The 23,197-nt window shown below is 35.2% G+C and overlaps 1 protein-coding gene across 1 annotated transcript in view; it reads right to left on the reverse strand.

Annotated features, from left to right (window-relative positions):
- Positions 1–5,664: 5,664 nt before the first annotated feature.
- Positions 5,665–23,197, reverse strand: part of Oxct1 (3-oxoacid CoA-transferase 1) — a 119,621-nt gene continuing 102,088 nt past the window's right edge. Inside the window, exons 15-17 of the mRNA XM_033761347.1 lie at positions 17,019–17,099; positions 12,917–13,018; positions 5,665–6,812 (exon numbers count right to left, since the gene is read on the reverse strand). Of these exons, the coding sequence (XP_033617238.1) occupies positions 6,771–6,812; positions 12,917–13,018; positions 17,019–17,099 (225 nt within the window). The 3' untranslated portion in view covers positions 5,665–6,770. The remainder of the gene's footprint in view (positions 6,813–12,916; positions 13,019–17,018; positions 17,100–23,197) is intronic.

Below are 23,197 nucleotides of genomic sequence, written 5' to 3' on the forward strand. Positions count from 1 at the left end.
GATGGCAGTGGGGAAGGGAGGATAGGAGACATACAGAGACATACCTAGAATGTAAATTATGATGGAAAGATAACCAAATAAACATTTTCATTGCTTTAAAGAGTTCTTTTAAGCATATACACACTAGCACATTACTCTTTCTTATCTGTAAGGTTGGTTTCTAAAGATCTCTAAAGACCTTTTCCTATGCAATCAGTACTGTGTACTTGCAAGTACGTTTTTTTTTCTTTTATTGAGTTTATTGGTACATTTTAGGTATACAGTACAATTACATTCATTATTGGGATCTTGTACCTTTACATGACAGGTCTTGGTTCTCATTTTTATTCCCTTGTCCGTGCCCTCCCTTCACCCCCCTCCTCCCCGGCCCATTTACAAACACTTTATTTCCATTTTTTCATTTTTTCATTTTCTCATATTTTCTCTTTTCCTTTATCACCTTTCCCCTACCCTTCCCACTTTCCCTAAACCTTTAGTCCTTTTCTTCCTATTTCACATGGTCAATTATCTCATTAGGATCTTATGTACTATCATAGTTTTTCACACCAGATGTAAGTACGTTTTAAAAAAAAAAAACTCTTAAATGAGAAGTTACATTATTCAGAAAGTCCTTCAAAGCTCGACTCGTGTCATGCAAAAAGGATGAGAGGCGCCTCACTTGCCAGGATCAAAGTACCTACTCCCAGCTGGCTCTGAACCTTAGTTCTTTCCACAGCAAAGGGCAGTAGAGGTGACAGCTCAATGACTGACCTGATTTCAAATGTGAGCAATATCCCCGAGGAGAGTTTCACTCAAGGACTGATGTGTTACCCTATCAGAAAGACTAGGTGAGGGCCGGGGATTTGGCTCAGTGGTTCTGCCGCCTGCCTTGCAAGAGTAAGGGTGGCTCACATTCGATTCCTGGTAACAAAACAAAAACAAAAACAAAATAATGCTGGGAGAGAGACAGTCTTAGGAGACAGATTTAAAAAGGGCAAGGGCTAGATATAGATATCCTGAGAAACTCATGCTCAGGCTAAGAAAATGATTTGATCTTCATTCTGTGGTGTGAGGCCAGATTTAGTGTTGGTAACCATCAGAGAGGGGTGGATCTGAGGGTAATGGAGTGCGTTCCAGTGGTTTGCTTGAGCTCCTGCACTGCTGCTTATATCCAGTGGTCTGATTTACTGTAGGTTGATATATGCATTACCTTCGTGTCTATACTAAAATTAAAGTATAATCAAACCTATGATTTGGTTAAAGATGATTCATGAGTGGCTCTTAATGAGTGGTTTTCCTGTATCCAGTTTATATTTGATGCTATCGTTGTTGCTGATTTTATTACTATATCCAAGATGACATGGTTGTTCTGTCAATTGGTTTGTGTTATATGCCAATATCTGGATTGCACAGGGGTCACAAATACTGGAGTCCATTCTCAAAGAACCAGGTACTGGGTTAAATAAATTACAGCCTCCCCTCCCAAATAATAAAAGTAGCTGGGTTCTGAGGCAGAAGCAAAGTTCAATAGCCACATCCAGAGGATATCTCTGAAACAAAACTACCCACTATAATTAGCCAGCAAACCCAGTAACAGAAAAAGAAAAAGAAAGAAACATGAGGAAAAAAGCAAACAAAATGATTTAAAAACTTCCAACTCCCTCAGCGGGCTTTGAGGGAGAGGAAATCAAAAGCCACACTGCAGAAAAATCTGAAAGAATATTAGCAACAATGGAGATAACAAAACAGATCAAGGTGCTTGGTGAATTTGAAGAAAATATAACTAAACAAATAATGATCCAGATGAAACAAATATCAGTGAGTCTAGACAATAAACTAATAAAAGTCTAGGGGAGCCAAGGAAAGGATGCAAAGCATAAATTCCAAGCATAGAAACAATGGGAATCTATATAAAAGTTTCAGGAAGTCCAGACGATTAAAAATATGATTGAAATAAAGGGCAGTAGAAGTGACTGATATGAGGACAGTGGCAGATCTGGAAGACAAGGTTGTGTTTAGTGATCAGTTAATGAAAAACTCTTTAAAAACAAGAGAACATGGGAAACAAATCCAATAGTCGCTAGATCACACAAAGACTAAGACAGAGTGGAATTAGTGGGAAAATGAGAAGACAGAAAAAAGGGCATTAAAAAAACATGTATGTTTACACAATAGAGTACTACTGCGCCATCAAGAAAGATAAACAGGCATCTGTAGGTAAATAGATAAAACTTGAGGCATAATATTAAGTGAAATAAGTCAGGCATACATGCTTAAATGCCGCAGGGTTTCTTATATGAGAAACTAAAAAATATAAAGAGAAAAATAGGAGATAAATAGAAAGTAGATCTTCACAAAATATATGGGGGATCCTGTCTTTCTTGGTGATGGGAACAGCATTTAATTTTACTGGGTGATCCTCTATCCATGTCATCAGTAACATTTCAGACTGCCAGCACCAGCCTTATCTGTGTAGCTCAACAGAATGAGTCTGACATACAACTCCACCTTTGAGCATTGGTAAAGGTTAATATCAAAGTGTTTGAATTCCAGAAAGCTACTCATCTATAAGGATAAAAGAATACTTGCTAGTCTTTCCTGATGGTGTCAAGTGAGCTTTCTTACCTGTGGCTACCAACACAGGGCCTCTTACTGGAAGCAAACTTTGGTAACTAAGAGTCATCCACAGGGGCCTTTTGTCTTGTGGATGAAATCATCATTTTGCTTCAACAGCTACTGATTTCCTTAAAAACTGTGTACAAGAGCTTGTGGACAGAGAGAACAAAATTTGAATATATGTTCCATTAGATTTAAAGGGCTTGGACTTTGTTTTACAGCTTACCAGAGAATAACAAATCTAGTTCTATTCAGGTGATTTAATTCACATCTCATTAACTAAGTTGGCAAAATTCAACATTAGCCTTCAAAGGCTAATTTGATTAAAGAACTGGTGGACATTACTTTTCTCAGAATAATCAAGTTAATTTTAATGGAAGTAATAATGTCTCCCTGGCAGGTTATTGTGAAAATCAAATAACTAGTTAGAATACTGTCGATGTTTTATAAATTATAAAGTGTCAAACAAATATGTGATTTTTGGAGGCTTTCTTTGTTGCAGTCTTCTGGATTCTACCTTTTTTTCCCCCTGCATCTTCCTCAAAGGTCTTACTTGACAAGCTTGAGGGGAAATCTTTAACACCTGGCCTAAAATCACTTGTTTTTAATTTATAATTTAATTAAAAAAATATTTAGAACCTTACCATGGGATAGTAATTGTTACACAAATGTACACATTTACAACAAAGGCCTACCACTGTACACTGATTTGGAAATATCTGGCTGAATATCATGCTAAAAAGAGCTAGGATATAATTGCCTGAAGTCTTTTATAAAAGGGCCATCAAGCATATTTAGCCTTGAAAATCAAACATGATTTGTATTTTATTGTGACTAAGGAATTGTCTTATCAGTTAGTTACCTGGATTGCTGTAGACATCTTTCTCAAATAAATTGCTACATATGTAATCCACAAGTGAGTTAGGATTTTTTAACTCAGATACATCTAACTTAAGGGAGGCAGAAGACTTCACATATGTCACACAGACATGGATTCAGGTCACATTATATTTATTGGTATTTATGCTTACACCTAGTTTGATATTCAGCATACCCTTCAATGGAAGGCATTACAGACACTGAGAATTAAAAGGACAGGATCAATGGACAATTTTGCTCCAAGATAATATTATGGTACAGACCTTTAAAGATCCATAATTCTTTTTACAATCAAATGTATTAATTACATCTTTTAGAACTACATTTGAAAACAGTACTCTACCCATTTAAAAAAAACTGGAAAAAATTTAATAAATTCAAGACCATACAAGAAAAGGGAACTTAGTGTCAAAAAAATCCCATCCATTGATTATTTGCCTGTGCTTCCAATGGGACAATAATCAAACTTGTGAATACACTGAAATTGCAGAAGAAAGAAATCCTCCACCAACCTTTCTACCCACTGGTAACACCCAGAAATGTTCTTATATATGTTCTCCAGGCCCAGGCAAAAGCAATTTTCTTCATACAATGTATAACTTTTGTAGGAGGCTAGACTCCTTTTAGAACAGAAAGTTACAAAAGCTGTATATTTTCCTTCTGTGGTTGCAGGTGACAAAAACCCAGTTCAAGCAAAAGAAAATTTGTGAGCTCATGTACAGGCACTGTCGGAAGGAAGTTTCCAGTAGACATACCCAGAAGCAGGAGCCTAAGTAACACAGTGTTGCACTCTCCCTACAGCTCTGTGTATTTTTGTTTCTGTTTCTTTCCAAACGGAGCTCAGTTGGTGTGTGTGTGTGTGTGTGTGTGTGTGTAGTGTGTGTGCAGGCACGTGTGTGTGCACATGCATTTGTATAGTGGGGAAAGTAGGTGTTGGTATCAGACTCATATTCTTATGGCTCTGTGACCAGAGAGGAATAACAAAATTGACTTGTCTCTTGTCTCCATTTTTCAAATGTGAGAGAAATAGCGTGGTACATTCCACATAATGTACCGACCCTGGGTACATTTCCCTGTAGATCCTGGGAAACTGCCACCCCTCTGGCCAGAGAAGGGGTCTATTACTAGAGAGGAAACATGGATGCTGGTCAGATTAGCAGGAAACAATTTCAAAATGTACCATAACAAGCCACTGGGAAATTAATTTGTTTCATAAAGAAAAACAGTAGATAAAAGCCAAAAATATTAACATATGAAGGCTTAATCAACTTTAACGGATGTGTGACTGGTTTTTTATAAGGAGCAAGGTACAGAATTCATTTAGATAATGTTTTGTTTGTTCTTTCTAGAAAGATAATATCTTTTCTTTGGTAAGATAAAAAGAAAAGCAACAACCTGATTAGAAGTGGTAAAGTGTACTGACTTTATTGTTGGCTAGTCTAACAATCTCTGTTGCATTGTTTCCATGTTAAATCACACCACTCCCAAGGGAGAAAAAGTACCAGGAACGCACTGATCTCTATCAATTGAATCTTTATTGTATTTCTTAATGCATTTGTTTACATCTCAGCACAATTTCATCATGAATATTAAGTTATTAACTTGGATTTTGCCAATGTTTAGAATATTCTCGGAATCACATGTTAAAGTAACAACTGGAATGATAAGAAAGTAACTTTGAACATACAACAATCAAAACATTTTTTTCAAATTATAACTCTAATATAGATATATTACTCTCATGTACCATGTACATAGCAATAAATTTTTTTTCTTTTTTCTTTTTTTACTAGTACTGGGAGCATGTATTTTCAACCATGTAGCTAGCCAGAAAAGCTATTTTATATATAGGGTGTGGTACTCATAAAAAGCCTCTTTTCCCTTGAATATTATACATGACTATAGCTATACTTGAAGAGGAATGAGTTTCAATCACAACTATCATCTAAAATAAGCACACATTCCTATACTGAATGCCAAGATAATGTTATATTATTACATTGTAGTATGCCTACTTTTGTCCAAAGACCATCTGGCCAGTGTGCCTTCAGAGGGCTTACACTTTCTCTTATTTGATACCCAAGATGGTTCTGAAGTGCTCCCCTGCCCCAATAACTGTCTGGCGTTGAGGATATCCTAGAGAAAACACTTCTTACAAATCTAAGCCACCAAATCCAGTACCGACACTAAAAGTTCACCGATTCTTCAAATCCAGGTCTTGCCCATCATTATTTCCTCTACCTAGATAAGGCTAAATTAGAAGTACTTCAGGAAATAAGTAGCCTAGGCAAAAGCACAAAACAAAACAAACCTCAAAAACACTATTCCGTAGAAAGTCCTTCAATATTTAGAATTTTTCTGAATAGAAATGCGAGCCTAAAAATTAAGTATCTGTTATTTTTATATCTGTGAACTCTGCTGTCATTGTGACTAAGGACTAATGATAAATTAATTATTCACAGACCTTCTGTGAGTAATTAACAAGTGAGCACAAGTAGACCGCTGGACCTCAGCAACAGTGAAAGAATCTTAAGGATCTTTCTGGATCTAAAGAAATACTATATTGTTTTAAAATCTGAAAACTATTCAAGTTGGTTAGGTTTCCAGCCCCCTTCTTATATTTAACTTAGATTTTGGTGAAGCACAAATAGATGGTTGGATAAAGGCAACTTTTTGGTGAGATTTTAGCACCAATCCAGCCTATCCCGTCTTGTTTCTTTCACAAACCAGTTACCTTTCTACCCAGAGACACTTCTGCTTGTCTTCTTGGGTTTCTATTTAGCTACAAAAAGAATGGGAGGAGGGGGATAACCTAGGGAGATAAGAAGCAATCACAAAATCAGAGCCTCTAAAAAAAAAAAATCAGAAAAGGTTGAAGGTTAATCATTAAGAGATCCTTCCTCCTAATAAAAAATTCATATACAGGTTATTTTTCTTTTAGGACTATTAAGTCATAATTCAGTGAAACTCCTGCTAGGGCCCACCTTAGTGGATACTGCATATAATTTAGCATACACACCATACAAAATAAAGGTAAGAGTATATCCATTTGAGCACCAATGGTAAGGACAACCTTCTCAGCACTTAGGAAACAAGGTAAGCATAAATACTTTTCTTTTGTTTTCATTAAAATGTCATAACATGCTTGAGAGAACAAAGTCTATGTAGTTGTACAAGTTCCGAAACACTAAAAGAAAATGTATCAAAAACATCTTGTTAAATATATAATTGTGATCCTGATGTCCTTTCAATTAAATCCTATGTTTTAAATGAAAAACAAATGTCTGTTTCACATTTCAAGTCGTGATCTGCTGCATTGGTATAAGTTTTGGTGAAACCTGGTAAAAGAAAGAAAAAAATCAAATTATTAAAAATAATATTTTTAATCACCTCATATACATCTTTGAATTTCTAAACTTGAATGAGACAGACAATAAGCAGCCTTGCCATAAACAGTGCTGTCTTAGTCAATTTCCTCCTTGCTAGGACGTAAAAACCAGCATCCACAACTGAAATGAGGAGAGGTTTACTTTGATTTACATTTACTGTTCATAGTCAGTGAGATCTGGGGCAGAAATGGCATAGCAGAGGAGCACAGCAGAGCAAATCTGCCCGTGGCAAGGCAACCAAGGCAACCATAGTATCAAGAACTATGCAAGGAGCCAAGAGGGAGATACACCCTTCCCCAGTGACTTGCCTCTTCTGAACAGGCTCCTTTTCAATAGACACTTAGCTGCTGAACTTATCAATAGATGATTACACTGATGAGGATGGCACCTCCATGATCCAAAGACCTTCCGTAAGCCCTGCCTCTGTCCATAGAAGGCCGTCAGAGGCATAACAAAGTTTGCTTACAATATTTGCTTATAATAGTTTTCATTCTGAAACACCAAGACACAGCTGGTCTGAGAACATTTGAGTTCTTAGTCATTCTTAACCTTCTTGCATTGCGCCTCCTAAATTAATGATGACTGGGGCTGTCAATAAAAAAGGGGCAGAGCAGGAGCGGAGTGAGACAAGGAAGGGGTCCCGATAGGCGAGGCCTCCACTGGATGTATTACTGCTCTCTGAGATTGGCAACTCTGAGACCTCAGTCAAGGAAGAAGTTTCCAAATCCTCAAAATACAAGATTTGCAACTGATGTAATCTTTCAATTACCGGGAAATGTATTAATGAAAAGACAAATGATCACTGATAAATCTTATCAGAAATTTCAGAAACAGGAGACAAATGAAGTATTAAAATTTAGGTACTTTTTGATGTGGCAATGGGAATGGGCCAAATTAGCACTTTGCTTTTCAGGATAAACAATTAGTATTTTGTAAAATTAATAAATGAATGAATGCATGATTAGATAAACTTCAGGTAACTACAATAAATGTTTTTAAGAATGGTTAAGTCAGTATTAAAAATTAAGAGAGGAGGTAATTGCCTCTGATGATATTTTTGGTTCATGTATAAATAACTGCTGTATTAATTCTTCACAATGTCAAGAGTTAATGACCTTTCTTCCAGTTTTGAACTAAAAATGACTAAGAATAAACCAACATTTTCTACTGAAAGGGTGAATAAAGGCTAACAGTAAAGCTTGGTATACAGTTTAGGATAAATGACAATGCATTAAGTCTTGCCAGTTCCAAGAGCAGACATATAGCAAGAGACAAAGAAATGTTCCATACACATAGACTTTCAAATGTATTAAGAATACAGGACACATCAGCTCTTTGCATTTAAATATGTATGTCTCACAGCCATTTTTTTCATGTTTAACAAAAGAGCATCTGTGTAAATAATTAATTGAAATACAATTATTCTTCTTTAAAAGCAGACCATTTCCAATAGATACCTAGAGCATTTCCTTTAAAAGGAAACTGGACACCTTAATTTTTCAAATGAAACATCTGACCCTTTTCCTTGCCATGTCAGCCCTATTTTGAGCTCTTAATATCATTCATATCATCAATTTAGAAATTAACTTTTATTGGAAAAGGAGACGAAGCTTTATAAAGACTGACTTGGCTTATCTATTTTGTAATGAAAAATGTCTATTAAACCACCACTTCTCATTCTATTCTCCCACAGTCCCATCAGCACTGTAAGTCTGTAAAAGCCAAAGCACATTATCCTGCCAACGTGATCTACAGGTGTAGAGAGTAAGTCAATTGTCTTCTTGTCTTTTCAGCCAACTGATATCCCAATAACACATTGCTTAATTCTGGTATAATGCCAGTTCATCATAAATATTGAGAGGATAAATTTATTGAATGTGGCAAAGAATGTCTGTAGCTAGTTTCTTTTGGAATGTTTTTGTTTAAATATTTGTTGCTGGTAGAGTAGGTGTACTTCTGCTTGAAGAATAAGACCAAGACTTTAGGACATAAAAACTGTACCAGTTAGTTCTATTTTTTTCATATTTCATAGTTCAATATGCACTGGGTATTTAACAATCATAGTAGACCGACAATTTGTGGAAGTTTATTTATTTTACTGTATGATGTTCAAACACTGATTAAATTCATTTTTAATTTTGAGTAAAAACAAAAAATATTGTTTCCAAAAAGGTTTGTAGACAGTTATGGTAAATTTAATATAACTTAAGCATTTATCAGAATTTAAGTGTTTATCAGAAAAGGAAAATAATCAACTGAATTTACTACTCACTGAAAAGGGATATTTTACAGATAATGGAATTTAAGTAATGGAATGTCATCTTTCCCCTTTCTATTTTGGCCTATCAAGTAACACAATGAATAACATAAGTAGAAACAAAATAAAGGAATTTGACATTTTAATTAGCTTGTCACAGATTCACAATGAGGATATGTGATATGAGAAAGAATTATTAGTTGACAAATATTTGGGACTTCTCTCAGTCAGTTTTGAAAACATGCTAAAAAAGAATGCTAGAAGCAATCTCAAGCTTAAAAGCTTTTGCTTGCCACAGGAAACAATCAACAGAAGGAAAAAACAGCCTATAGAATGGGAAGAAATATTTTCAAATCATGTGTCTAACAAGGAGATTAACACCCAGAATATACAAGGAACACCTACAAGCTCACACAAAATGAACAACTTGATTTAAAAGTGAGCAACTGAATAGACAACTCACCAAAGAAGATACATAATTGGCTAAGAGACATATAAAAAGATGCTGAATGTCAGAAAACACAATAGAAAAGCAAATCAAAGCAAAATGAAATAATGATTCTGACTATTAGGGTGGCTACCATTAAAATAACAAGCATTAATGAGGATGTGAAGAAACTGGAATTCTTTGTGCACAGTTATGATGTAAATGTTATAGCCATTGTGGAAAACAACAGAACTTCCTCAAAAAATTAAAACTAGAATTATCATATGATTCAGCAATTCTATTTTTAAATACATACCCCCAAAATTTCAAAGCAGGATATATTTATACAATCATGTTCATAGCATCACTATTCACAATGGCCAACAGGGGAAGTAACCCAAATGTTCATTAACAGATGAAAGCTATAAACACTAATAAAAGAAATTAGAGTGAACACAAAAAGAATGGAATTCACAGATTGAAAGAATCAATATTGTTAAAATGTTCATATTATCAAAGTGATCTACATATTAAGTGCAATTGTTCAAAGAACTTAAAAAATCCTAAAATTCATATAAAATCACAAAAACAAAACAAAAAAGACCTCTAATAGTCAATGTCATGTTGAACAAAAAGTGCAAAACAGGAACCCAACTTGACCAATAGATCAGAGCATAGATACTAAAAGTAAACCCATGAATTTATAGTCAACTGATCTTTGAGCAAAGGTGTTAAGAACATCAATTAGAAAAAGGTCAGTTTTTTCAATAAATTATACTGGAAGAAATATATTTACATATGTTTACATTATATATGAGAGAATGAACCTGACCCCATAAACTGGACTCTCATCCAATTATAAAACTCAATTTGACCTGATTAAAGACGTGTGTTCATGTGTGTGTGTGTGTGTGTGTGTGTGTGTGTGTGTGTGTGTGTGTGTTTATAAGACCTGAAATGATGTATGCAACTACAAGAAGAAAACATGCCTCAGGACATTGAAATAAGCAAGGATTTTTTTTTAAAAAAAAATGTTTGGATAATGCCCAAAGGCAAAGAACACAAAACTGAAGGTAGACAAATGAGAACATAGCAGACAAAAAACCTTCTGCACATCAAAGGAAACAACAGAGTGAAGACATTCTCCCACAGAATGGGAGAAAATATTTGTAAACTATACACCTGAAAAAAGTTTATTACTTAGAATATATACAGAACTAAACTCAATAGGAACAAAGCAAAACAAAATCCTGAATAATCCAAATAGAATAGGCAAGACTTAAATAGACATTTCTCCAAGTAATATATGCAAATGGTTAAAAGGTATATGAAAAATGTTCAAGTACTAGTCAAAGAAATGCAAATCGAAATCAGAATGAGACATCCTCCCATTCGGGTTAGATTGGTTACTCTCAGAAAAACAAAAATAATCAGCCTTTTGGCTAAGATCAAGCATGAAAAGACAAAAGAGAACAAGTGCTTGCAAAAATGTAGAGGAAAAAGAACACCATTTGTGGTAATGTAAATTAGTAAAGCCACTATGGAAAACAGCATGTAGGTACCTCAAAAACTTAGAAAAAAATCAGACATCCAAAGGAAATTGAATCAGTCATGGAAGTATCATCTGCATTCCCATAGTCATAACAGTCAAGAAATGGAAACAAACTAAGAATCCAATGGAAACAAAGTAAGCATCCATCAACTGATGAATAAAGAAAATGGTACATATACACAGTAGAATATTATTTAGCTATAAAAAAGGATTGCTACCATTTAAGAAAACACAGATGAAACTGGAGGTCAATATGTTAAGATAAGCCAGGCACAGAAAGACAAGTTCTGCATAATTTCACTTGTACATGGAATATAAAAAAAAATCTTAATTCTGTAGAAGTTGAGATAGAACTGGAGATAGGGAGAGTAGGGACAAGGGGAAGATAGGAAGAGGTTGATCAATGGATACTGCATTACATTTAGATAGCAGGAAGAGGTTCTTTAACTGTTCTTGCACAGTCAGGTGACTATAGAAAATAATAATGTAATGTTCACTTCAAAAATCTGGAAGAAAGGATTTTGAATGCTTCCACCACAAATAAATAAACAATCAAGGAGACAGATTTGATTACTCTGATTTGAGTATTATACAATGTATATATGTATTGAAACATCACATAGTACCCATAAATACATACAATTTTTAGGTATCAGAAAGAACTAATAATAAAAAGATGGGATGGTATTGGAATCCAAACCATGGAGTTATTTTTCAAACTACGAAGATATGAAAAATGGCACTTTTTATGTGAAAACAAAGCAAGAACATCCTTTTAATTCCTGACTTACTGGCATAACAAAGAATTAGATAATGAGGGTGTTGTTTTTTATTCTCTTTTGCAACAGACAATGGAAAATTCTCAGAAATATTACCTGACAAAGAGAGTAAACTTTTTATATAAAAAAATAACCAAAATAAAGAACAGCTGATAGATTTGATTTTATCACTGGAATAAGAAATCATGGAGTATAAATAACACCCCTCATGCAGGATACTGAAACACTAATTAAATATGTGTTTTTCAAGCAAGACATTATAAGGGGACCTCTTTTTTCCTAAGGGAAATTCAGAAAAGGTTAATAGACAAAGACCTAGGTACAGTAATAGGAACAGTTATTATGTGGATAATGAATTATGCAACAAAATTGTTTTAAAGAAATCTGTTATACACAGATAGGTACAAGCCAGGCACATAGGTATACAGGAAGTTATGTATGAAACTTATGCATGACTTTTCAAATAATTTTTGTTGAATGTTTCTCCAAGGATAGCTACAACATTAATGTATTTTCTTATTACATTTCATTTTAATTAGCAGATTGCATCTTTTAAAACTATCTAAGAATCTAATCTTTCTTCCACTATTTCAGAGATATATTGCTTTTACTTTTAGTTAACCAAGAGGGCTGAGTCATCTGTCATAAATGAGTATCAAACTAAAGGAAGCATCATGTCTCCATGTCTTGTTTACATTTTTGGTTAATCAAGTTTAACCAATAAGACATATACTCAAAGAAGAGGACTGCGTGGCACACCATGGAAATGCCTTAGAGAACAAGCTTGCCCTTCTGTTTCCAGATGCTTCTGTGACTCCTCCCCCATTTTTGACTCCTGAGCCAAGGTCAGGCTGTGAGTCAGAACACTACTCCTGCTCCCATCTTCTCTCTACTGGAGGCTTCTTTCCTTCCACTTCTGTTCACCACAAAGGTCACTTCCCAAAATGATCACAAATTAATGGTTCATGTCTTGAAAACACTCATTCATTGAGCCTGTGATACACACAAGAAGCTGGATTTGCTCACAGAAACACTTACTGCAAAATCACACCCAGTGCTCTTTTTTATGTCATCTACTGTCATGCCTTCCCAGAGCTCAATCAGAGTCAGGCCTTTCTTCTTGTCCACGTCAAACACAGCCTGTGGAGTCAAGGAAATAACAATGACAACTTCCATCACAACAATTATTTAATAGCACAAAAGATTCTGAAAATCAGCAATGAAAAAAAGTCAACTATAACTGTTATAAATAAATGTCAACTCACTCATCAGCAATTAGTTGTGGAACACTGTCGATGCCAGAAAAATAACTGAGTATTGGCTACTGGTGGCAGTTTATTATTACTGCAGTCAATTTTTAAAATCTACTCTCCTTTTCCTAATTCTAACACTTTTGGTGAAATGTCAACAAGGTGATTAAAAATGACTTGAAGAGGAATAAAAAAAAAAGAACAAAGAAAGTGAGGGATCCAGGGGATAACTGAAAAGAGAAACAGTGATGATGAAATATGAAGTTTATAAATGTTACTGAGGGCCAGGATCTAGCTCAGCGGTTCGGTGGCCTGCCTTGCAAGCACAAGGACCCAAGTTCAATCCCCGGTACCAAAAAAAAAAAAAAAAAAAAAAAAATTGCTGCTGGATAAAGAATTATAGGAAACAAAAGTAGGTACTCTGAAGTGTCTGAAAGCAATTAAAAAATAATAGGTGAGCTGGCCCTGAAAGACACATCAACTGATAAAAATTCCCCTTTAAAGTCTAATGCAAACACACAACTCCCAAGGGGAGAAGATAGATTTAGGTCAACTGTGAGGAGGCCAACTTCCCCTTAAACATTCCATTGAGATTCTGGCCCTTTGTCTCAGGTGATGGCAGTGCCAACTGGTATAGCTTGACTATGGAGGAAGGACTTGAAAAGGCATTTAATATCTTGACTCTTTTCTAGTTTTGCCATTAAAACTTAAGGCAACATACTAAGAATGAAAATCAAGCCAGACTCATAGGAGCAAGAAAAATGGGACTTCCTGTTCCATCTGTTGCTCACATTGAATAGTTATCTTTGTGACCACACTTAAAAACAGTAAAAACTCTATAAAAACTTAAGTTAGTGCTTTGACACAGGAAAAAAGTGGTACCGTATTTACTACCAATAGGTTCTCAGGACCCAATGTATTATACCCCATAGAACTGCAAATACTGAGCATGAATCTCATGTGCACTTGATGAAATATTCCTTGCAGTGGGAGACCACAGAAATGACGAGAAAGCAATCTTGACGAATGAAGAACACAGCCCTTTTTAAAACGTGTCAGGTCCTCGGGGGCCCGTGTGTGGTAGCTGTGGGTTAGTTAATACAACAGGTCAACAAGTTTCCTGCTGTAGGTAGAAACTTTGAGAATCATCTCCATCTTAGTTATAACATCTGTGCCCTACTCATCATTAAATCAGGTTAAATTTGTCTCCTAAATCTCATTCAAATCTTTCTTTCTGCTGTGTGAATTAGCATCTTGAATTTTTTGCTTTTACCAGTCGTGGATCCTTCTAACTGGACTCTGTCTCATCACTTCTCCCTCTACCAAAATGCCAGTGTTTAAAAAAAAAAAAAAAAACTAATCAATCATTCCCCTAACTAGTAAAAGTCAAAGAAGGGCTCCCCACTCCCTTTCTGATAAGGACTATATTCCTTAACAATTTATCCATACTTCTTCATTACCCAGCCCCTTGTCTTTTCTACCTTAGCCTTTAGACTCTCAGTGTGCCCTTGTTCCAAATTGCCACTTGCAGGTCCTAGAACAGGCCATGCTTTCCTAACTCCTCTGTGATTTTACCTATTTTCTTCTTTTAACTTGGAAGATCTTTTGGGTTTATTTATTTATTTATTTTTTAACTTATAAAATCCCTGTTTGGCTTTCAAGGCCCACAACTCCATCTATCAGCTTTCTCAACAAGAAAAGTATGGTACATTTATTTAATGAGTATTTATAGAGAATGGGTTAGGCACTGTGTTTAGTGTTGGATTTAGAACTATCAGTGAAACAGGCAGACCTTCAGGGCTATTTCGATACGGTTGTCAGTGCTAAGTTAGGATAAGGACAAGTATTCAGGGAAGCATCCAGAAGACTTATAGAGTGATAATGAATACTTGCCAGAGGGGTGAAAATAACAAATGTTAGCTGAAGTGAAAGATCAGCAGGAATTACCAGATGGATGGGGTGAGAACAATGATTCAGAAGAGATTCAGAACAGGCAAAGTTCCTGAAGAACAAGGTCCAGGGGAGAATGCAACATATCTCAAAGCATCGGCTGAAGTGGAGAATGTCAAGGGAGAAAAAAGAAACTGCGACCTGAGAAAAAAGGGTACAAACTATGCGAGTTTTTGCGAAACATGTCAAAACCTTGCATATGATGTATAGTACTTAAAAGTTTTCTGTGGTACTGTTCCCCAGGCTGCCAGATAGCTTTCCTTTAGGTTCTAACTTAGAATATGGTAAGCATCTCTAGTGTGTCCTCTGTGGTGTTTATTACTCTAAATGCTGGTCATGTTGGATGCTTGAAATCCATCTAACCCTCTGAAGAATGCCTTCCACCTTTTTGTATCCAACTGTTGGGAACAGTCTCCTTCAAAGTGCTTAAAAGTACTTATAAAAAGAGCAAATGAATAAATCAACAACATAGATGGTTAGAAAGGGTACAAAAGCTTTTAAAATGCTAGTAAATATAAATAACAGTGTAACTTGTTGAAGTTAATCTTGCTGGTTAACTTAATTGGCTTGAGACACTAGTAAAGCACACTCCTGAGTGTGTCTGGGTGGCTCATGGAGGCACAGCCCTGAGGATTGTATCTCACACCCGGCTCCCTTCCTCTCTGGGGCTCTTCCTCTGCTCTCTGCTTCCTGGATGCCATGAATTGAACTGATTTCTTCTGCAATGCTCTCCTACCATGATCGTTCTACCTTGACCTCAGACAACCACAGACTGAAGCTTCTGAAACCGTGAGCCAATGAACCCATTTTCTCTTTGAAGTTATACATGTCAGGTATTTGCTACCAGCAACAGAAAGCTGACTAATATAGTCACATCATAAGAAAACATAGGTAGTAAGTGCCAAAGTGAATGGTGGTTCACTCTGAGGGTGAAACTGTTGTCTGCTAAGGTGGTGTAAAACCTCTTTGTGACAAAAGTGGAACCTGCCCGAGGATTGAAGGATAGGTAAAATTTGAAGGGTCACAAAAGGGAGTGGGATGTCTTGTTGGCAAAAGCACTAAACTAGGAATGAGAGAAAGATACACAGGAGACAAGGAGAGGGTAAAGGCTTACACGAAAGAAGATGAAAATCAGACATGGAAAGAATATGGCCAGAATTATCCTTAGCAAGACTACTACTTTAGTTAAGAAAACAAGATCAAGGGCTGTTCTGTCCTATTTCCAAATAAGTAGGTCCTTAAGTCATTAAAATGTCTCCTTCCCACTGACTTACAGGAATTATGACATTCCAACATCCTAACTCAAGTCTGGGATAGAAAGGTAACTGTAGACACTGTCCACAATGCCACTCTGATCTAAGCAGCTTCCATTTGTAACACTGGTCAACACTTTCTACCTCAGAGGAAAAATCTAGAGAGGATCTGAAATGTTAGGCAGAAAGCATACAAGAAACTGTAAACTTAGCTTGTTGTCAAGCCTATACTGCAATTTACACCTGCATGATTAAAACTCAATTTTGACTGAGTTTTCTAACATGAAACCCAACAATTTGTACTCCTGATTTGGAAAGCAAAGAAAAAATAAGAAATATATCTATATCTATATCTATCTATCTATATATCTATCTATCTATCTATCTATATATATATATATATTCCAGTTTAATATCTTAAAGTAGAAGAATCAATAAAATTATTCTCTGATATATCACAGTGTCAAAGTCTCCAAGGATAGTTCCATTTTGTTGTGTATATGTGTATTTCCAGAGAGTTGCACATGAAAAATTCTACATTTAGAAACATTAAATGAATTTTCCTATTTATTCTATCCACAAACTAAATTATTCCTATGACTACTGACATAATTCACTTTCAGAAGGTAATAAAAAATTGTAAAATGTGCTAGATATTAGAGGAAATAAAAGAGAAAGGCACTTTACCTTTTCTGTAATAATGCGGTTGACACATTGCTTTCCAGTCAGTGGTAATGTACATTTTTCCATGATTTTATGTGCATTTCCCTGTTTTAAAGACATTAGAACCATCAAAAATAGTAGTTAAGGAGCAATTCTTATTTAGAACAGGTATAAGTATAGGGCAAATAAAAAAAAATTGTCTTCAAAATACAGATGTTTCAAAATCTTTGCACAGTCATCTTTCTACTTGTTCTAGAGACAGTTTCTGTCCCTGAAATAATTTAGAGGGTGCCAAATGAACAGTCCAAGTTACATATGTTTTATTTGAGAAATGCTATGCTGCATACCTGACCTCTCAAGCCTCTTAATTTGTATAACCTAATGTAAAAATTCACTTCTAATATCCTGCTTATTTTCCCTTCAAGAGAATGATTTTGAAAAATATGACCAAGCCTTTCAAGGAGAGGAAACATATGTTGAACACAAATGTCTAAAAAAATATTAATTTTTTTGTTGCAAAACAGATACACAGAAACAGTGCCTTAACTTCCTTCTTAATAGGAAATACACTTCAATTTTAAAAGCAAATTTCTTCTAATATCCACATTTTAAATATTATGTTCAGCACGCTACTTATTTCTTGAGTAATTAAATTTAGACCTTAATTACTGTTCTCTTGGGGTAGATGAGGATTTAATACTCTTATAAATGTCACCCTAAGCCTGCCTTTATCATTTTCAACTCTTCCAATAAGGACATGTCACACCTGGTAGTTAATTCCATTGTCAGAATTTACATTTTTTTCCTAAGGACTACCACAGTGAAGTAGGGTAGACAGAAGGGTGCTGGTCTCCACAGCTTGCCCCAGTTGTGGCAACAATCTAGAATTGCTAAATAGAAACACTGAATTAAAAAGGACCAAGACACCTGGGGTGGTGGTGCATGCCCATAATTCTATCTACTCGGGAGGTACAGACAGGAAAATTCCAAGTTCCTGGCCAGCCTGGACAATTTAATGAGAATGTCTCAAAAAAAATTTTTTTTACATCACTGTGAGGCTTAATGACTGTGTAAAACTGATCACTGCCGGGACCAATAGTGTAGCATATTATAATTATATTTACTTTTTTATACAGCTCCTTCTACAGTTTTGATGGATTTCAGTTTGCTCCTCAGTAAAATGTGTGAGCTTGTCTAAATGCACATTTCTTTCTGTTTCCTTTGGTCACAGTTCCCTTTCTTCAAAGATAAAAAGGGGATTAATAAAAGAAAACAGGTTTTCACCCACTAAATTCCTCCCTCAGCCCCACCTACCCTGACTATAAAAGTGGCCCTAAAGGCAGATCTGTGGAATACAATCAAAATATTAATTCTGATTATATGATCTTCAGATCATTTTCTTATGACTATGAGTGAGCTACTTTTTAAATTTCACCAGTTTAAACATGAATTTGTTACCTAGTTTATCCCTCTCCCCTGGAATCAGACCAAGTATATTGTCAGATATGAATTTCCGGCAACTAGGTTTAGTTAAGATTTTATTCCTCATAACTTGTCAACTGTAGCATACTAGTAACCTAAACATTCTAGTGTACTTAAGGTGGTGCAAGGCATAAAAGCCATTCAGTAGTTTATGGATGAACGTATTCATCAAAGAATGAATGGGAAAGTGGGAAAGGATACTGGAAATCTTTGATGGATTTTTTAAAATCTAAATTTTAAAATCTATCACTTTAATTTAGTCAAAAGTGGTGATATACATATATATATATATATATATATATATATATATATATATATATATCCTGCATCTTGCCCCACAAGAAAATTTATGTTTAAAAGGAGAACATCACTTTTATTTCATTTTTTATTTTCCATTCAAGATTTCAAATTTTGCACATCACATAACCCAAATAAAAAGCTGAAATTAATGATGAATATTTGAATTTCTACAGTTGTCAGTTCTTCTTACAATTAAAATAATTAAAATAAGGCACGTCACAATGAATTCCAAGGCTGACTTCAAACAAAGAATAATCTAGAGGCCTGTGAAGAACATTTTCTATAGGGAGCTCTTAATTTGTTCTCATTTGAGAGCAAGATCTTCATCTGGTGCGAAAGCAGCCAGTTGGATTTTAATGAACAACCAACTCTATTTTAGGGGGAATCATGAATTTCAACTGACAGTATTAACGGCACCCTACTAACAGAGACCTTTACAGATCATTTTCTGAATACATAATATATCATAGTGCTGAAGAGTGTGGGCTGGAGCTGAAGATCCATGTATAACACTAGCTGTGCAAGATCCATGTACTCGTGATTCCTTATCCACCTTAATTCTCAGGGTCATTCCTCAGCTTAAATGAAATCCAACTGTCCAGCACTCAGTATAGATGTTAGCTGGTATTATTTATATAACTTATGTTTAACATTACTACAACCTAAAATGGAATTCTGTATGAACTTATAAGTTCTTACATAAAATCTGATAGAACTACGCAGAAAATGGCCAAACATAATTCCTGAGATTCACAAAACTAATGAAAACACAACATATATTTGGAGGCAACCATATGGCTTGCCTAGGAAACTGGCACCAAGTGTATTATTGCAGTTAAAACAATGTAGCTAGATGATTCCATTCATATTTAGCTCCAAGACATAACAGAGATCAAAAAATTAAGAAAGAAAATGGAACTCAGAAAATTAAAAATGTCACTGTTTCAACATTCAACAATGAGTTAGCTATGAAGCCACAATATGACTAACTCCCACTTTAGCACTTTATTCTAACCACACTGGGCTGAGCCTCATACTGTACATAGCAGCTGCATATATTAGTGATTCACGAAGGAGGAACAATTGCTGGGTTCTTAATATTTAAAAATAAGTCCTATTAAAGAAAGGCAGTACAGTGTAGCAACAAAGAATACTATAGGAGGAATCCAAAGACCAGGACTTTTCCCTTTAATAGTCCTGTGGTCTCTTAAATCTTAGTTTCTTCTTCAGTTGCCTTCTTCTTACATGATTATTATGAGAATCAGATTAAATGTACTGAAAATAAAATAAAGTAGAGGAGTTTGAATCGATGTACAAAAATCCAGGGTTATAAGGTCTTGTTCATCCTTATTCTGTATCTTTCTTTCCTTCACCAATTAGAAATCTCAGAAAAGGCAGAATAACAATGTGTGTCATTAAAAACTCTTCAACTAGTATTGAGGACTCCTGATTTCAACATGTTGTCATTTTGAATATCATGATAACCTTGGTGAACACCTAAATCCACCTGCTCTATCTTTTCCTTTGCTTGGTCAATACATATAGATTTCACATATGTATTTTCAGTACTTTGTCATTTAGTTGTTAAATGGTTTAAGGTCTTGGTACTTTCTCTTACTTGTTTCATTGTGATCTCTCTTTAATTCTTTAGCTGCCTGAATGGAATTATGGCCCTACATTCTGTGATAATGAGCAGCTCTGGTTAAATAATGATAAATCCCCTTGCTAACATAACAGTGAGTAGTTTCATGTTATCATAGTGAACTCAATCCCAAATAACCAGCTGTGTTTTTGCCATATAGCAGAGTGATTTTTCCATTTGATGTTAACATTTCATTCACCTGAGGCAGCTGAGCATTTAAGATGTTGCTTTATATGAAACCTTATTTTCAAGCTTATCTTTTCTGTTAAGTACTTCCTAATGTGACTGTGGTATTTTTTGCCTTTCAAGCACCTTCTCTGAAAAATCCCTAAGATCAACTACAGAGAAGACACAATTTCTGGAAATTGGTTGTTTCTAAAAGAACTAAGCCTTCACGGTTTTGTTCATGTTTTTTGCTACCTGGAACACACACTATCTCAGATTCTGTCACCTCAAATTCAATCTGCAACATGCTTTTTGTTCTTTAGGACTTGGCTCTGGTATCATCTGCCCTGAGAAATCTTTTCCAATGTATCTATCTAGTGTCTCATTCCCATGACCCTGGTCTTGTTCTTCCTTTTCACGCTACATGGGATGCTGTTATCACTGACCACCCACCACCTAGCAATAGACCCTGAGTTTGCTAAGCACTGTGACCATTCAGCTTTGCAGCTATAGCAATGAGTAGAGCACTGGAAAACCTGAATACTGCATTTCTGATTCAAGCAGTTCTGAGAGCTGGAGCTATAAAGTACCACATGACTAAGTTTCTAGTTCTCACATGTGTACTTGTACATTCCCAGCAACTCGCGCTCACAGGAGAAGCATAGCTAACAGAAGTACATGAAGGGGCTCACAAAACTCTAGAGATAGGTAAAGGAATGAACAAGGAAGAAGCAGGAACACCTCAGTACTGTAGGAGACAATATACAAATTTAAAAGGAGAAACAGAAACAAAGTAAATTACAGTTATTTTACCTCTTCCACCTGCTCATTCCTAATCTTCAAGCATTGTCATAATCTGCTGAAAGGAAGGGCTATAAGGGCAAAATGTGGCAAGGGAATGTTTAACACTTTGCTAAAACAAAGAAGCCAGTGGCAGGGCTCTCTCATAACTTGCTAAAATATCAAAGAATGCCTAACAGTTTCTATCCCTCACTCCTTACTTCCCTCCATCCATCTTAATGCTTAAATCAAGAGGAATATTTTCTACACACACACACACACACACACACACACACACACACACACACACCACATAGATATGAAATACTGGGGAACACTACTACAAAATACATGACTGTCACTTCACCGTGATGATCAGTGTGGTGCAAAGAAAAGAAAAATGGAATGTACTGAAGAAAGAAAACCAAGGTAAACAAAATAACAAGGCAGTGTAAGACTACTCACACAGGATTTATCCTCAGGTGATAAGTTTAGCCTTGATATAGTACCTGCTCTGCAGACTCCAGTGGTCCACACAGAATTTCAGTGGAGAGGCACAGCTAATGTAGAAAACATTTACTACTAGAAATGCCCTTCATATGAAGATGCAGCAAGAGTTTGTGATCACAGGGACAGTTTTCAGGGAAACACTAGGCAAATGAGACACTGGATATAGAAATTATTTCCCTGAAAATAATCTCCATTGACTTGAGATCTTATATCTATTTTATTCAATATGAAACAAAAATATAATTATACTGAATATTTCTTTTCTCTGTGAAGTTTGCATCCTGCCATCTCTAACCACCATGAATGAGGAATCATTTTCTTTCTACCCATGAATTGGTGTGGTACCTTACAAAGCTTCTTTTAGCATTAGTTTTCTTTCCATTTTAAAAAAGCATGGATGTTCAGGCACATAAACTCAGAGTTTAAGCAGAATGTAGATATATTTAAGAGATTTACTGGCTTTTGCACTGTTACATATTTTCTTTCTACATGGTAAGATTTTATTTTTTGCAGGGATTTCCATCATAAGGGAAAAATAAAAAAGCAAAATGTGAGAATTTCTACTTTTTATATTTTTGTGGTGCTGGGGACCAGTGTCATGCACATGCTAAATACACTCTACTATCCAGCCGTACCTCCAACCTCCCAGAATTTCTCTCTTTTGTTTTTTTAAGGCACTTATTTCCCAAACAAATTTTGGCAAATTATTAGTTTGAGTATATGCTAAAATAAATTATAAAAGAATGACAAACTTTTAGGAATGAAAAGGAATCAAACCAGCTGAAAATATTGTCAATTATGAATTATCCTAACAAAGGAATACTTCCACATACTTTTTAATTTTGCTGAAAATTATCTCAAAAATTTTCCCCAAGGAAGGATATTTTAAAGAAACTTTTTCATTTATTAGCTTTTAGTACCACATTTAGTCTAACATAAGTAAGATTAATAAACTTTAATTTTTTATAATTTCTCTTCATAAAAAGTAAAATAAAACAGCATTCAAGATCTCCATGATACTTGTGCCACCAGAAAGATTACAATAAATCAGAAAATTATTCACAAAATTTCTAACAATATCATTAATGATTCCTTTTATCCCTTCAGAATTCAGAACTCTGACTGAAATAAAAACAAAATCTAAACCTGTTTTAGAAACAGAGCTCTCATTTATGTTCTCAAAAATAGGTTCCCAAGCTTTGTTTGTTTACAATAAATGACAACTGTGATTAAATTTCTTTGCTTTTGTGCTCTGAAAGTTACACTCTTAGGAATACATTTCTAGTACTCAACACTGAGAGTAAAATACTTACTTTTTGTTATG

The sequence above is a fragment of the Fukomys damarensis genome, unplaced genomic scaffold (genome assembly GCF_012274545.1).
Source record: "Fukomys damarensis isolate Sample0158 unplaced genomic scaffold, DMR_v1.0_HiC HiC_scaffold_1, whole genome shotgun sequence".
Taxonomy (NCBI): Eukaryota; Metazoa; Chordata; class Mammalia; order Rodentia; family Bathyergidae; genus Fukomys; species Fukomys damarensis.